The 17,851-nt window shown below is 40.9% G+C and overlaps 2 protein-coding genes across 2 annotated transcripts; both read right to left on the bottom strand.

The window, feature by feature from the left end:
- Window positions 1-727: 727 nt before the first annotated feature.
- LOC113305569 lies at window positions 728-1,318 on the bottom strand. The gene has a single exon (XM_026554590.1). The coding sequence runs from the start codon at window positions 1,316-1,318 to the stop codon at window positions 728-730; it is 591 nt and encodes a 196-aa protein (XP_026410375.1).
- Window positions 1,319-13,250: 11,932 nt separating this feature from the next.
- On the bottom strand, window positions 13,251-13,646 carry LOC113305568 (uncharacterized protein Mb2253c-like). Its single transcript, XM_026554589.1, has one exon. It carries the CDS (start codon window positions 13,644-13,646, stop codon window positions 13,251-13,253), a length of 396 nt encoding a protein of 131 aa, XP_026410374.1.
- Window positions 13,647-17,851: the final 4,205 nt, after the last annotated feature.

Genomic DNA, 17,851 nt, shown 5'->3' with positions numbered 1-17,851 from the left:
CTGTGACATAAGCAGCCTGAAAAGGAGACATAATTTTAGACATTAGAGGCTTCATTCTGTTTACCAATATCTTGGAGATGATCTTATAGGAAGTATTACACAGATTTATAGGTCTGTAATCAGCAACACACAAGGATTTCTTATTCTTTGGGATGAGAGAAATATATGTCTTGTTAATTTGTCTTGATAAATTCTTAGAATCAAAAAATCTGGAGACCATTAAACAAACATCTTCTCCTATAACAGACCACTGACTTTTATAAAAACCAGCCTGAAATCCTTCTGGCCCTGGTGCACTCCAGTTTTCCATACTTTTAAGAGTATCAAAGATTTCTTGAGATGATGGAATACAGATGAGACTGCAGTTGTCTTCCTCAGTGATGAAGGTAGGCAAGATATTATAGAGACTTTCTTCCAGCTGAGGATTAGTGGTTGAACTGATTTGTTTGAAGTGGAGAGTAAGATGAGCAGAAATATCATCTCTTGATTGTAACCAGTTACCTTCATGATCTTGTATAGAATCTATGTTATTCCTTGATATCCTTTTATTGGCCTTGGTGTGAAAATATTTACTGTTATAATCCATCTCCTTCATGAAGCTATCTCTTGATTTTTGCTGGTAGAAATCACTTTGAGCTTTGTGCCACTTATCCAATTCAATATTGATGTTGATGATATTATCTTGAATATTAGAGATATTAGGATATTCTTGAAGTAGTTTTAATTCCTATTGCAACTTATCTACCCTTTGGTTTATGTCACCAAAATGTTCCTTGTTCCACAGAGTTAGATTCCTTCTTGTGATATGAAGTCTTTGATTAAACTGAAATGCTGGAGAGCCTTGAACACTAGTTTTCCAAGAGTTAGCAATAAAAGTAGCACAATTATCATCATTCAACCAAGTAAGGAAAAATTTAAAAGGTTTCCAACATTTAGAAACAGTGGCATCTGTTACAAGCATTATAGGACTGTGGTCACTACCAACCAGAGGAAAATGCATGAGTTTAGCATTGGGAAAATAAAAAGACCAATTATCATTACCAATGGCCATATTTATCCTGGATTTCTTAGTACATGTTCCTATATTATTGTTGGTCCAAGTGTAATTCTTTCCTATATAACCAATATCATCTAGTCCACAATCTTTAATAATACCATTCACAAGACCATTTGAAGAGGAAGAAGCAACACTATCATTATCAAGGAAGTGGAAATTCAGGTCTCCTAGCACAATCCAAGGATTATTGTTGGCTCTACTAATTCTGTGTATGAAAGCCCATTGTTCTTTTTTCTTATTATAGTTACTATAATTATACATGCAAGTTAAGAGAAATTCAGGTTTGCTAGGGTCACTTTGAACTATAAATTGAACATATTGTAGTAAGTGTCTACTACATCACAGGTAAGACCATTTTTCCAAATAAGGACTAGGCCTCCAGAAAGACCCACAGGCTCAATGTAGGCAGTATTTGGGTATTGATACTTTTTAAGAAGAGGAAGGCATTTGAGTTGACTAATTTTAGTTTCACAAAGGAAAATGATGTCAAGATTTTGTGTTCTAACAAGATTACTCAAGTAATTTCTAGTATTAACCTTATTGAAACCCTGGACATTCCAAGAGACAATCTTCATTGTAAACACTTCAGTATCTAAATGATTATTGAGATTGGTAGAGAGCAAAAGAGGTAATAAAAGTAATACCTCAAGGAAACCAATAAAATAAAAATGCTTAGTGATGGAAGACCAATAGAATATAGAGCCAAAGAGAAATATTTGAAAGGAATGATTAAATGTAAAGGAAGAATATAAGAAAAAATAAAGAAAGGAGTGAAGGAGTTTTAGGTGAGAAGTAATGTATACTTGATCTTCCATGTTTGTATTTTCATTCCGCTGAGCTCCAATTGTGATCATTTGAGTCTCCTGGAGGTTTGTATTTCTATCCAAGATGTTATGTTGGGTAGAAGAATCAGCATCAGAAGAACATTGACTTGAATCTAAGGAGGTTCTAATTCTTTTACCCAGTCTGACATCCTCAGTATCTTCAGTTGATGTAGTCTTTAGAAGGAAATCCATATTGATTATCTCACCATCCTTTGGAGGAACAAAAACAACAGCTTTGACGAACTTACTTTGACTCTTTTTTGGCACAGGGGCTTCATTAGGAGTTCTTTTGGAAATATTTTTCCTGAGGTTATTGGGATTACCAAAAAAATATGGTTTCTCATGAGCTTTTGCAAGGTAGTTTGCAGCATCATTGCAGGCCACTTTACAGTGCTTAATGACATAGCAATCAGTACATATGCTTCTTGGCTGTCTTTCATAGAAGAATTGTTGCCACTTAGAAATACCAGCATTAGTGATACATTTGACTCCTCTCCTTAATGGCATGCAGAGATCAATACTGACACACATCTTGACAGGATCAGTACCAATTGGAAGAGCATATTTTGGTTCAATACCCATAACTTCACCAATCTTAGTTACTGCAGAGATGTTCATATGTTCTGTAAGTAAATATTTTAGCTGTATCCAAAATTGCTGAAAACCCCAGTGCTTTTCCGTGTAGACCATATCTTGTATGTAATCATGAACCACCAACAACTTCTTGTTAACACTCCATGGCCTGTGTTCTATGACTTTATTCAATAGATCATAGTTGCTGAATTTGAAGATGAAAGTATTAGGCTCAATCTCCACTATTTTAATGTCAGTAGACTTCATGAAGGCTAGGTAAAATTGATGAACCTTTCAACAATATCATAGTTCATTCTACCCTCAATTATGACTTTGCCAATGTCACTTGCTTCCCAGTTACCTTCTTCACTCTCACCCTTATCAGAAACCTTTTGTAAAACTTTGACTTCATTTGTATCACCCAATTCTAGAAGAGCTTGTTTGAACTTGTTAACAAGGTTGCTAACATTTTCTTGATTTTCATCAGACATCTTAAAAAAAGTTGTTCTACTTCTAAAGAGAGGAGAATAGAGATCGTTGTATTTAGGTTTTATGGTATGAGATATAGGAATATGAAGAAATATTTGAATTTAATGATGAGATATATTAGGGCTCTAATTGAGGGAACTGAAATTACGAAAATTGTGGAAAGTTTTGTAACTATAGCAGCTGTCTATTGACCAAGTAATGAACCAACAATAACAGACTTTCCTGAAATAGCTGTAATTTTGAATTTTGGAATATTTGAATTTGCTTGAATGACGGGCCAGAGTCAAGAATCGGAAGACTGAGTTGGAGTTCTGCCAAATCTTCATCTTCATAACATCTGTGAGATTGTGGATAACAATACAAACACTTCCTGAAAGCAAAAACTTAATAGAAAACTCAGCAAAAGGTATAATCACAATGTATATATAGGAAAAAACCATTAGAGCAAAAAGCAAAAGTAAACACATAATGGAGGAGCAAATAGATTAGCTACTCATGGAAAATTATAAAAAAGACAAGAAAAAGAACTTAAAGAACAACGTATTACCTTTGAAAATAAGATTAAACTAACAAAGAAACATGAAATGAGAAAAAAAGTGCGTAATAGATTAGAAACGCCTGATAATTTTAGAAGTAGTCATCAGAAATTAGATGGAAGAAAAGAGTTGAGTCATACATACAAGGGGCACCGATTCGCAGAGAGGAGAGAGAGAGGAGCTAGCTAACTGATCTGCTTAGATGATCTTCAACGGTATTCTCACTTCCCTTCTTTTCCTTGATTTGCAGGTTAAACTCTTGAAGAAGGAGTACCCACCTTATGAGCCTTGGCTTAGCATCCTTCTTTGTGAGCAAGTATCTTAGTGCAGCATGGTCAGAGAAAACAACCACCTTTATACCCACCAAGTAAGATCTAAACTTCTCTAGTGCAAATAATATGGCCAAGAGATCCTTTTCAGTAGTGGAGTAGTTGATTTGTGCTCCATTGAGAGTTCTAGAAGCATAATAAATGCCATATGGAATTTTACCATCTCGATGTCCCAACACGGCTCCCACGGCATAGTCACTAGCATCGCACATCAACTCAAAGGGCTTGCTCCAGTCCGGTGGTTTGATGATTGGTGCGGTAGTCAACATATCCTTCAAGGTGTCAAAAGCCTCCTTGCATTTCTTGTCACAATCAAAAGGCCACATCTTTCTGCAAAAGTCTACACATGGGCATTGCAATCTTAGAGAAATCCTTGATGAATCTCCTATAAAAACCTGCATGACCTAGAAAAGAGCGAACCTCGCTCACAGTTGTGGGGTATTGTAAGTTCCGAATCAAATCTATCTTAGACTTGTCCACTTCTAACCCCCTAGAAGATATAACATGGCCTAGCACAATCCCATGATTCACCATAAAGTGACATTTTTCCCAATTAAGCACAAGATTAGTTTCTACGCATCGTTTAAGAATAAGTGTAAGGTTATCTAAGCACTTGTCAAAACAATTACCATACATGCTAAAATTGTCGATGAACACTTCTATGATGCTTTCCACATAATCTGAGAATATACTTACCATACAACATTGAAAAGTGGTTGGAGCATTGCACAAGCTAAATGACATACGTCTATACGCAAAAGTGCCAAACGGACAAGTAAATGTCGTCTTCTCTTGACCTTCCGGAGCTATTAAAATCTGATTATAACCTGAAAAACCATCAAGGAAGCAATAATGAGAGTGTCCAGCCAATGCAAACTCTCCAGCCGGTCTGGATTCTAGTTGGAATCAAGTCATTCTCATCGTTTTTCACCACTGTAATTCCGGACTTCTTTGGAACGACTTGAAACCGAGCTCAACCATTTTCTATCGGAAATGGGATAGATAACCCCGACATCCAACAACTTCAGGATTTCTTTCTTGACTACTTCCATCATCGCAGGGTTCAAGCGACGTTGAGCCTCTTTTGTTGGTTTTTCCCCCTCCTCAAGAAGTATTCGGTGCATACATGTGGAAGGGATGATTCCTTTGATATCGGCAATGGTCCATCCAATGGAAGACTTGTACTCTCTTAGCACTCGAACAAGTTTCTCCTCTCGCACCTTGGTAAGGTCTTTGGAAATGGTCACCGTCAACTGTTCCTTATCACTTAAATATATGTATTTGAGGTGATATGGAAGAGGTTTCAACTCAAGAATAGGTGCCTGCACAATCGACGGTAAAAGTCTCTCGTTAGTAAGTGGCAAAGAAACATAAGACGCATTATACTTTTGTGGAACTTCTTGTAATGAGTTAAGAGCTAAAACAACCTCTTTAAGCTCATCACAAATAGACAATTCACTTTCAAGGTCTTTGTATTTTCCATAACCTAAACCCTCCATAATGGTGTTTTCTAAAGCATCATAACCATTCAATTCAAAAATATTTTGAACTAGAGAATCAATAATATCAATTGAAAAACAGGAATGCACATCACTAGGATATCTCATAGCCTCAAAGATATTGAAGCTTATGACTTCGTCAAATTCCATAGTTAAGGCGCCTTTAAAAACATCTATCTTTGTTCTTGCAGTTCGCATGAATGGTCTACCCAACAGCAAGGGGTAGACGATGGGGAATCTTCGTCCATCATGTCAACAACATATAAATACGACGTAAAAATGAGCTGATTAACCTGCACCAAAATATCTTCAATAACCCCTTTCGGGTAAGTATTAGACCTATCAGCAACTTGTATAACAATACCGGTATCCTTAAGAGGACCAAGATTCAATGATTCTTAGATGGATGCAGGCATAACATTAATGGATGCTCCTAAATCTAGCAAATCACGTTCAAACCTAATTTTACTAATAGTACATGGTATGATGAAACTACCGGGGTCTTTCAACTTAGGTGGAAGTTTATTTTGAAGATATGCCGAAGCATTCTTCCCCACATTCATTACCTCATTACCGGTCAATTTGTGCTTGTTAGTGCACAATTCCTTCGAGAACTTTGCATAGCAAGGAACCTGCCTTATCGCCTCAATTAGTGGAATGTTCACTTCAATCTTCTTAAAGATCTCCCAAATCTCTTGGTACAATGTCTCCTTGTTCAACTTTGCAAACCTGCTAGGAAAAGGCAGAGGAGTAGCATAAGTAGAAACATGAGTTTTAGAGTTAGAATTTATTACTGGTGTTTGAGGGTAAAAAACTGGTTCTGCTGGTTTTGGTAAATTTGGGTGTGTTGATGAGAAACGGATTCAAACCCTAAACAAATGCAATGCATGGGAGTACTTTTAGATTCGAGAGATCAATCTGTAAGACTCTGGCCTAAACCAAGAAATGGCTGTTCCAGATTCAATTCGGTCACAAAGTGAAGGAGAAGGGTTGGTCTTAGGGAGGGAATCGAAGAAGGTGTTTGAGATTATGAAGGTGTGGCTGCTTGATGACTTGTTTTAGAAAATGATTTCTGGCTACTATTGTTGATAACACTTGTGTTGTTCGTGTTTTGGATAGGTTGAAAACCTATTTATACAAGTCATTGAGCGCACCCCGATCTCTTAGGAAGTGGAGGAAGTGAAATAGTGGAGAAGTGGGTTTGGTGAGGAAGGTAGTGATCATCGTGTCTCGTTATGAAGGATGACTGATCACACGTTCTCCCACTACTCTCATTACTGATAACCGTCCGCCTTTCCTGACACGTTCTCGTAATGGACGCGTTGCACGCCGCACGCTGTAAACCGCCAGACCAATACCCCAGTAAGCATCCCCCAGTTTGTGACATGTTTGATGTCTCGAATAAGTGGGTCGTGGGACCCACATGGAGAATAGCATGGTGCTATTAGATAAAACAACTAAGTTGTTTATGAGGCCAATATAAAATATTGTATGTATTCGATGCATGTGAAGCATCGCAATTAAGCAGCTCAAACTAATCGATGTGTATGAAGCATCATTGTTTTAGAGCCTGATTGCATAATTCGCGGATTGGCGTCTTAAAGGAGGCATGATCGACCACCTTTGAGTGATCGTTCAAGGGCCCTACTGTCAAGTCATCACTTGGTCGATCGCCTCATATGGAATAAGGATTGCCGGTATTCACAATGTTGCTTTGCTTGTTTTCTAAAAATAAATCTATACCATCCAACTAGGCTGGCGAAGTTGGATGGTCGTGATCGTTTGCGGCAGTTTCAAACTGCCATTGACGCGACTTTAGGGTTTATGGAGCCACGCGGACAACCCTCTTTGGCGAGCGATTTCGAGGCATTGAGCGCTAGTTTGCGTAGGACGGTCAATCATGTGTAAATGTGGGTCCACAGTGATCACGTTGACATCTTCGGGGACGTTTAAGATTAAATCTAAGTCATTCGAATAAGCTGGAGAACATGGATGGTCATGATCGATTTGCGACAGTGACATGCGGCCGCAAAAGCCAATTAGAGTTTCAAAATTGCGCGTTCATCCTACTTTGGGTGAAAGATTCTATGCATTCCAAGCTTGCTATGAGCAAGTCGATCGACCAACGATGGAGCTGGGTCGACGATGAACGTGTTAGCATCTCGTTGGACACCTGAAATTGGATCTATGCCATCCAACTAGGCCGGCGAGAATGGACAACCTTGATTAATTTGCGGCAGTTGTTCAATACCGCAAAGTGATTTTAGGGCTTCTTAAAACAGCGTGTTCACGCTACTTTGAGCAAATGACTTAATGCTCCCTGGTCTTGTTGCGAACAGGTCGATCGACCAAGAGAGAGCTTGGGCCGACAGTGAACACATTGACACCTCTTTGATCGCTTTAAGTGTGATCTAAGCCGTCCAACTAGGCTAGCGAAGCTGGACGGACACGATCGATTTATGACAGTTGTGTACTGCCGCGACCTGAATTAGGTTTTTTGAATACAGTATGTTTGCTTAAGTTTGAGCAATCAGTTGTGCGCCTTATAGGCTTGCCACAGGAAAGTCGATTGACAAAGGGGAAAATTGGGCTACCAATGAACATGCCGGCACTCCCTTAATCGTTCGTAGGAGGATCCAAGCCATCCAACTAGGCTGCAAAAGTTGGACGGATATGATGGCTTTTGAGACCGTTTTTTACGGTTTTAGCTCGTTCGAGCTTTGTTTTTACGCAGCGCAAACGCCCATATTTGGGTCAGTGTTTGAAGCGATTATGGACGAGCTAAATACAGCTCGATCGACTAGGGCACTAGTGGGCCTGCTGGTGGTCACTATAGTGATTGCCTAGTTCTGCTAGGAATAGGCCATGCTTCTTAAATTGCGTGGCTAAACTGTGTGATCGTGATCGTTTCTGAGACTGACATTAACAGTCTAGATTTTATTTAAGGAGTAAATATGTGTTCGATCATGCTAACTTTTTTTAAAAGTGTGTGAACGCATTGATCTCTTTGTCCAAGAGATGTAGCATGTACGAGTATTTTTATGCAAATCTCAATACTAGCACTTCGGGAGATTCATGCTACTCTGCTGAGAGTGAGCATTGATCGTCATGTCATGTCAGTATTGAGAGTCCGGTTGGGAACATAGCATGGAAAAATATCAGGCGAGTCATGCATTAGTTAATAATGCTGGCATAAAATAGAACTCACAGAATATTTGGGATTGCTACTATGCGCACCATTCCGAATGAATTTCATACATACATATATTGAGTTGTTCAACACATGCGTAAAGAAAGAGGTTTGAGGACTTGTTATTTTCAAGTGGCCATCATTCCTTTACAGGATCACGACGCTAAATATAGGCTTTTACGATTTTGACCCTGAACTAAAAACCACCATCGACATTAAGTCCCCTGCTTAGCACGTAACAGTGATATTGTTGCGGGGTAAGTACTAGATGGTGACAGATAAAGAAATTCTCAAGAGGAGTCCAATGCACATTACCAGGATGGAGACTGGCTTGGTCCTTGCGTAGGGCACGTTTCCTTTCAGCGTGGTTATCTTTTTCAGATAGATAAGTATCTACTTGATTGCTATCCCGTATATGGAGCCTTTATACACGACGAGTAGAGACTCATTTTCTTCCCGGGTCTTGGTGATTTGTGGAATATAAAGAAAATGTTGGAGCCTTTTCTCATCACAGGATTGCTTCTCTTCCTCGTTCCAGGTATTGCTCCTTGTGCAGATTTTTGATTGATAATAACGATTTTTATTTACCAGCTGTTGGTATGATCATAACGTCCCTTTTTTCAGTGTATGATGGGAACTGCTGGTGATGATTACTCTTTTACTTCTCTAGAGAAGAGTTTCGAAGTCGACAAACCTGAGGCTAGCGCGTTCGAGGAGGTGATGGCCAAAATAGATCCTCCATTTCGTGAAGCTGATCGTTCCATACAGGGTATGTCTCTTCTGCAACTACGTTTCGTTCGGGAGCGTGCTCAGGCTTTCTTGGCTTTAGTCGGCATGGAGGAAGAATGGAGGCGCGGCGAAGCGTCTCAGATACCGAGTGCGGGAGTTGAAAGGTTTGCAGCTCGGCTAAAGCGGCGAAGGATCGAGCATCAACGGCCTTCCAGTGAAAAAAGGTATGATTGCCCTGTCTGTAATGGAGTCATCATCCTCGATTCTGAATGGACGAACCAGAGTATCCTCAGAAGGCTGTTGGGGAATTTCCTGATGGAGAGGTCAAAGTAGATTCCGTGAAGGGTATTGAAGGAACCGCTGGAAGGAACATTGAAGTGGATGTTGAGGAGATCATGGTAGCGGCATCTGGAGAAAATGTTGAAGCAGCTTCCAAGGATGAAGATGTTGAAGCGGCTTCCAAGGGAGATATCAGTGCGTCTCCTGGAGGGAATATTGAAGCGGATGTTGAGGAAGGCGTCGAAGCACATCAAAAGGGGAAGTCGATGTGGCTTCCGGAGAGGACACAACAATGTTTTGTGATGAAAGTGTTGAAGCAGCTTCCAATGGTAGCACTAGTGAACACACTGCTGATACTTCCAATGTCTAAAGTTTCCCTTTGTTGCTTTCATTTGTAGTTGAGCACTTTCTACGGTTTTGTAGACATTTTTTTCTCGTACTCTCAGTAGTTTTGCGGTTGAGCCTGGTTTTAATCTAATGATTTTCTCTTTGATATCCGGGAACCCTAGTTATAGTGTTTCTCCAGTAAGGTTTCGATAGAATCTCTCCATGTGACATTTGATGATGTGTTCTCATGTGAACGCGCACTTTCCCTTATGATAATCGCATATAACCCTAAAAAAACGAAGGGGATTCGATGAAGAAAATCATAGATTGGTCACGAACCTGCCTTCCTTCTAATTGTGTTGCAATCCACTTAATCATGTGGTGATTGGGGAGTTGCTTTATTGTTTGAGTGGACTGCTCTTCGAAGTGTTTTCCCTAATAATTATAATTCCTTTGCTTCTTTTCTTCCTGCACGTATTCCTTAGATGTTTCTCGAAAGATATAAGATGTTTCTTTTAGGGTTTTGTCTTTCTGGTTTGAACTGATGGGTAATGAGAGTTTTAGGTTTGTTCAAGACTTTGTGTCATGATTCAAGAGTAAAGAGATTTCTAAAAGGAAATAATACGTTGATCAATTGACAGATTGAAACCCTAATTATGAATGCAAGCAGTGCAATCATTTTGGAGGAATTACAAATATTGCATGTAAGAGAAAATTGCTAGAAGATATACTAAAGAGAACGCTGGAGGAAAAGATAACACAACGTTTTAGGTATGGAGAGAACGCTGGAGGAAATGGTAGCACAATGTTTTTGGTACTCTAGGGTTCGAGCCATCGTGAGTGAATCATCACGCCTTACAGTTTGTCAGCATTGATGAGCTTGCAGTAACCGCCTAAGATAACATCTGCCACCAGATATGGCTTATCTTCCCTTTCTGTAGGTGAATCAGACTGAGCGGTTACTTTCACTGTCACATCCCCAACTTGAAACACGGTCGCCTTCATTACTAAATCTCCAATTTGAAATGGGTTTGGGCGTTGTACGGATACTTGATCCTTGGGCTTGCCGTCTTTGACCGAGACAGCTTCTAAACTTTTAACAAAGCGTTTAAAAGGACCAGCATCCTATTCACATCTCCTAGTGACGGATGGGTTGTTGATTAGAGCGTGTCCCCGATACTTGTTAGAAGGAGGAGTGACTGGTTGCAAAAAAGGGTTGTTCGATGAAACTTACTTGGGTTCGGAATCTTCTAACGTATGCTGACTGGCTCTCTCCAGGTAATTGCGTCACATTTGTGAGTGATTGATACAGAAGCAAATAGTCATCGGGATTGGATGGCTTGTTGGAGATCCTCTCAGGTATAGACACCGGCAAAGTACACACCCCTAACTTTGCTTTGTTGTCTGCACCCATGAGCGCCCCAGAATCATATCATAGTTCGGGTAATCTTTCACAATATGAAACTTACCGCGTGTTAGAGCGTCTCCTATCTTGATCTCGAGGTCGGTGTACCCATAAGTGTCTCTAGACTCTCCTTCAGAATTTTTAATCGTGGTTGTCCAATGAACAACATCCTGCTTCGAGATCTTTGCAGCTTTCAGGGCCTTGACGGTGATGATATTGAAATCAGATACTACATCAATCAGCACGTTGTCGAAATCAACATCCTTCAAGTGAGCGACGGTTAGGAGTACCCAGTTACATCTCGCGTTTCCTAGGAAGGATTGAGGCTCAGGAGAAACTTCCTTAACTGGAAACAGACGCTTGCCTGATATGACACGGTTAAGATCCCCAAACAACCGTTCCATCATAGACTGCACAGTCTTGTGAACAGAGTCCCCAGAAATCATGCAACTTCTGACAGGAAGGGGGTCTCTGTTGACTCCTCTGTTTCCAAGTTGAAGTTCTCCTGCATCCACCTTCTCTTTCAAAATGCGCTTCAACTTGTTGCAGTCACTGGTTGGGTGATTAACGAACCTGTGATAATGACAGTATTTGGGATTCGCCATTTCTTCTTCCGTTGGTAGACGCCTAAGAGGAGGTAGCTTGATTGAATCATCTTGAATCCATGTTTCCAGTAGTTCAATGACTCCGTCTATTGGAAATGGGAAGTCTGGAGCATCCCCAGCTTCAGGAGTTTTAGTCGTGGCTTTCCGGGATGGGGTCGTTGGCGCTGCGCGTTTGGGTTGTTGCTCCATTGCTGGATCTTTCCTTTTCCCTCCTTCGCCTACCACGCTCATCGAAGGACCAATGTTGTATTGCTTGTTGATACGCCTGTTCCCTCGAGTTTCGCGTGCATCCTCACCCCTGGCCGGTCTGGTTCTTTCTAAAAGCGCTGGTGCGGTCGTAGCCGATCATTTAGCATCTTCATGAAGTTCAGAGAACGTACAGAAGCGCAGATTTTCCAGTAAAGCATGATGGACGGGAACCATACCATTAATGCACGACTCTACTAGTTGTTGTTCGGTCATGTTTGGATCGTGACAATCCAAAGCTTGAATTCTGAATCTCTTGACGTAATCGCTCGGATGCTCGTTGTTTCGCTGAAACATTCTTCCCAAGTCTGAGAAAGTGATTTGCTCGGACACGAAGAAATACTTCTTGTAAAAGGCGGTGACTATCTCACACTAGTTTGATATGCTGTTTGGTGCGATGTTGTTATACCAGGTGTATGCTCTTACAGTATAAGCGATTTTGAGAATTGTTTCAGGCGGAGGACGTGATTGTATTCGTGTTCTACCAAATATTCCAGAAAACGAGAAATGTGTTCGCGAGCGTTACCAGTACCATCATAAAGGGAAAACTGAGGATAGGAATATCCTTTCGGTAGGGGAACTCTCTGCATATCAGGAGGATATGGAGGTTGGTGCTGGTGCAGGTCCACCGGGTTTTCCTTGCCTCGATTTTGGAGAAGTCGTTCCCAATCCTCACGAGTGATGAAGTTGGATGGCTGGTTCCTTTCCCATGGGCGTTCAGGAGCAATACGGGCTTCTTCATCTAGGTAGGCACGTCCTGCTGAAACACTCGCGCCAGGCGTGTTGAAGGTACTCCTTGTTGGTTCCAGGGGATGTCGTGACTCTTGTGGCAATCGTTCTGTTAATGGCTTGAGGAAAGTGAGTACCTCTTTTTGGGTCGATTTTTTTTTTGATAAGTCAAAAATGTATGAATGAATATTAATATTTACAAGAGTTGTTTACAAGAAAAGAGGTCAGAATAACCCCAAAAACTTGTAAACTATTTAAAACTATTATAAACAACATTAGGAGATTCAACATTAATTAAGAAACTTGGTATTCCATCGTAGTGCATTCCCACTTTATTTTCAAGATGACATCCTCACTTAGCCATATTATCTGTTGAAAAGTTTGCCTCCCTATAAGTATGAATAAATCTTATGGAATCATAATTTCTACACACTTATACCCACATTCGTCTTGAAAACCAAGGTAAATTAGAACTAGAAAAAGCCTCCACCACACTATAAGAGTATGAATGAATGCATATACGCCTGACTCCCCATCTTGTAGCCCATTCCATCCCAATAATAATTCCATATAACTCTGCCAGATAATTAGTAGTAACCCCCAAGCCAATATCCAAAGCACCAATAACATTACAAGAATAATCCCTAGCTACTACACCAGCACCAGCACCAGATGTACCCGGATTCCCTCTCGCTGCACCATCACAGCATAACTGGATCTCATTGCTTTCAGGTGGCTGCCAAAAACATTTAATCGGATGTTGAAACTTCATACACCTGTGCTGAACTCTGAAGTACTCCAAAATAACAACATCTTCCGCACAATTCATCATGTAACCCTTAAGCCGCACAGAATAATTTTGTATCAGATTCAAAACACGTTTAAAAAACATGTTCCAGTTAGGCTTATTTCCTCTTTTTGGGTCAAAGCCATGTCTGTCTGAGCCTTAGCGAGAATTTATTGCCTCTCCATCAAATCAACAATGGTGATAGGGGGTTTGCCACATCTGATTCCTCCGGCCCCTCGTCCTGACGGGGGAGTAGCAGCTTCTCTGGCGACGACTGGAGGTGTTACACTTGAAGAAATGTTGGGGTTTGCGGCTGCTCTGGTGATGGGAGGTGTTACCGAGGGAATATCTCCTGCTCCGCTGGTGTTGGTGGTATAGGACGTAGTTCCACGAGATGCATTGATCGTATTGACAGGCTGTGTGGTAGCGCTACTGACAGGGACATCAACATCGAGAGTGTTGTCAATTCTAGTTCCATCAGAATTGGTAGCCGACCCAGACTAATATCCACCATTTTGAATTTTGACAAAATTGAAGTGAAATTGAAATTTGATCTTGCAACCGAGAGATTAATCTCCCAATGTGGTCGCCAGTTGTTTGAGGGTAAAAAACTGGTTCTGCTGGTTTTCGTAAATTTGGGTGTGTTGATGAGAAACGAATTCAAACCCTAAACAAGCGCACTGTACGGGAGTACTTTTAGATTCGAGAGATCAATCTGCAAGACTCTGGACTAAACTAATAAATAGCCGTTCCAGATTCAATTCGGTCACAAAGTGAAGGAGAATGGTTGTTCTTAGGGAGGGAAGCGAAGAAGGAGTTTGAGATTATGAAGGTGTGGCTGTTTGATGACTTGTTTCAAAAAATGATTTCTGGCTACTCGTGTTGATAACACTTGTGTTGTTCATGTTTTTGAATAGGTTGAAAACCTATTTATACAATTCATTGAGCGCACCCCGATCTCTTAGGAAGTGGAGGAAGTGAAATAGTGGAGAAGTGGGTTTCGTGGGGAAGGTAGTGATCATCGTGTCTCGTTATGAGGGATGACTGATCGCACGCTATCCCACTACTCTCATTACTGATAATCGTCCGCCTTTTCTGACACCTTCTCGTAATAGACGCGTTGCACGCCGCACGCTGTAAACCGCCAGACCAATAACCCAGTAAGCATCCCCCAGTTTGTGAAATGTTTGATGTCTCGAATAAGTGGGTCGTGGGACCCACCGCGGAGAATAGCATGGTGCTATTAGGTGAAACAACTAAGTTGTTTATGAGGCCAATATAAAATATTATATGTATTCGATGCATGTGAAGTATCGCAATTAAGCAGCTCAAACTAATCGATGTGTATGAAGCATCATTGTTTTAGAGCCTGATTATATAAGTCGCGGTTGGCGTCTTAAAGGAGGCATGATCGACCACCTTTGAGTGATCGTTTGAGGGCCCTACTGTCAAGTCATCACTTGGTAGATCGCCTCATATGGAAGAAGGATGGCCGGTCTTCACAATGTTGCTTTGCTTGTTTTCTAAAAATAAATCTATACCATCCAACTAGGGTGGAGAAGTTGGATGATCGTGATCGTTTGGGGCAGTTTCAAACTGCCATTGACGCGACTTTAAAATTTAGGGGGCCGCGCGGCCAACCCTCTTTGGGCTAGCGATTTCGAGGCATTGAGCCCTAGTTTGCGTAGGCCAGTCAATCATGTGTAAAGGTGGGTCTACAATGATCACGTTGACATCTTCGGGGCCGTTTAAGATTAAATCTAAGCCATTCGAATAGGCTGGCGAGCATGGATGGTCATGATCGATTTGCGGCAGTAACATGCAGCTGCAAAAGAAAATTAGAGTTTCAAAGTTTTGCGTTCATCCTACTTTGGGTGAACGATTCTATGCGTTCCAAGATTGCTATGAGCAAGTCGATCGACCAACGATGGAATTGGGTCGACGGTGAACGTGTTAGCATCATGTTGGCCACCTGAAATTGGATCTATGCCGTCCAACTAGGCCGACGAGAATGGATAGCCGTGATTGATTTGCGGCAGTTGTTCAATGTTGCAAAGTGATTTTAGGGCTTCTTAAAACAGCATGTTCACGCTACTTTGAGCAAACGATTTAATGCTCTCTCGTCTTGTTGTGAACAGGTCGATCGACCAACAAAGAGCTTGGGTCGACAGTGAACACATTGGCACCTCTTTGATCGCTTAAAATGCGATCTAAGCCGTCCAACTAGGCTAGCGAAGATTGAAAGACACGATTGATTTGAGACAGTTGTGTACTGCCACGACACAAATTAGTTTTTTTTTAATACAGCGTGTTTGCTTAAGTTTGAGCAATTAGTTGTGCGCCTGATAGGCTTGCTGCAGGCAAGTCGATTGAAAAAGGGGAAAATTGGGCTGCCAATGAACATGCCGACACTCCCTTAATTGTTCGTAGGAGGATCCAAGCCGTCCAACTAGGTTGGCCAAGTTGGATGGATATGATGGCTTTTGAGACCGTGTTTTACGGTTTTTGCTCGTTCGAGCTTTGTTTTTACGCAGCGCAAACGCCCATATTTGGGTTCAGCGTTTGAAGCGATTATGAACGAGCTAAATACAACTCGATCGATTAGGGAACTAGTGGGCCCGCTGGTGGTCACTATAGTGATTTCCTAGTTCTTCTAGGAATAGGCCATGCTTATTAAATCGCGCGGCTAAACTGTGTGGCCGTGATTGTTTCTGAGACTGGCATTAACAGTCTAGATTTTCTTTAAGGAGTAAATATGTGTTCGATCATGCTAACTTTTTTAAAAAGTGTGTGAACGAATTGATCTCTTTGTCCAAAAGATGTAGCATGTATGAGTATTTTTACGCAGATCTCAATACTAGCACTTCATAAGATTCATGCTACTCTGGTGAGAGTGAGCATTGATCGTCATGTCATGTCAGTATTGAGAGTCCGGCTGGGAACATAGCATGGAAAAATATCAGTCGAGTCATGCATTAGTTAATAATGTTGGCATAAAATAGAATTCACAGAATATTTGGGATTGCTACTATGCGCACCATTCCGAATGAATTTCATACATACATATGTTGAGTTGTTCAACACATGCGTAAAGAAAGAGGTTTGAGCACTCGTTATTTTCAAGCGGCCATCATTCTTTTGCAGGATCACGACGCTAAATATATAGATTTACGATTTTGACCCTGAACTAATAACCACCATAAACAACCGGGTCAGCCTTTTTAGGGGCTGTTTCACCCTCTTCTTTCTCCAAATCAGGTTCATGGGACACCGGTGATGTTGTCAGCTTGTCTACTTGCTTCCCACTTCGTATCTCAATAGCATTAGAATTCTCCTTATGATTTAATGGTTGTGAAGGAAGTCTCCAGCTGATTGTGCTTCCAATTTTCTCACGGTAGTAGCTAGTTGACCCATTTGTGTTCGTATGTCCTTCATATCCATCTCTGACTTTTGCTTGTCTTGGTCCAGTGTGTTGAGAATAAGATTCAAATTGTCATATATACTCGTGCCTTGATTTTCTTGACGTGGACTTTGCAATAATTGGTACCCACCTTGTTGATTGAAAGAAGGATTAGAGACTGCAGCTTGCTTATTAGCGTAGCTCAAATTGGGATGATCTCGCCAGCCGGGATTGTATGTGATGGAATACAGATCATATCTTGGCCTTTGCTGATTTGGTACATAGCACTTGCTTGCTCAACATCTTCGTTGTATGATGATGGTATGACATCTGCTGCTATTTGATGGGTGTTGTAAACATCTTGTTATTTATCTATTGTTTATGCTTTCTTTGCTACTTTTCTTGTAAAATTATGTATCCTATTATTACTTTTGAGTGTTTAGGTACTTTGGAGTCCTTTGGAGCAAATGAAGGAGAAACCATCCATTTGGAGCGTAAATGTCAAAAAAGTCAATTCACAGGCGAGTGACACTTGGAATAGGTGGAGAATGAACTGTCCATTCTCTACAACTGATAGTTGAGCAAGAAATAGAATAGTCAGTCGGTTCCGTGGAACTGACAGCCCAAATAATTTGGGTGCCTCTATCATTTGATCTACTGGGTGTTAATATAAATCCTCGTTCCTACCAAGGCCTAAAATTGAGAGGATTTGTCCATCTCTCAATTATTGTACCTGAAATTGAGAAGAAGTGATGATGGCGGCTACTTCTGAAGTTATCGATGAAGAAGAAGGTGGTGATGAAGTTTAGTTTGGAGTTGAGGTCGATGGGGGTTCGCATCTGTTGCA

Source organism: Papaver somniferum, chromosome 8 (genome assembly GCF_003573695.1).
Source record: "Papaver somniferum cultivar HN1 chromosome 8, ASM357369v1, whole genome shotgun sequence".
Taxonomy (NCBI): domain Eukaryota; kingdom Viridiplantae; phylum Streptophyta; class Magnoliopsida; order Ranunculales; family Papaveraceae; genus Papaver; species Papaver somniferum.
This window is presented reverse-complemented; position numbering and strand designations above follow the sequence as displayed.

Bases quoted from the DNA above. Each gene is read 5' to 3' on its own strand.
- LOC113305569 (XM_026554590.1), bottom strand. From the start codon at position 1,318: ATGTATAATTATAGTAACTATAATAAGAAAAAAGAACAATGGGCTTTC.
- LOC113305568 (XM_026554589.1), bottom strand. From the start codon at position 13,646: ATGAATTGTGCGGAAGATGTTGTTATTTTGGAGTACTTCAGAGTTCAG.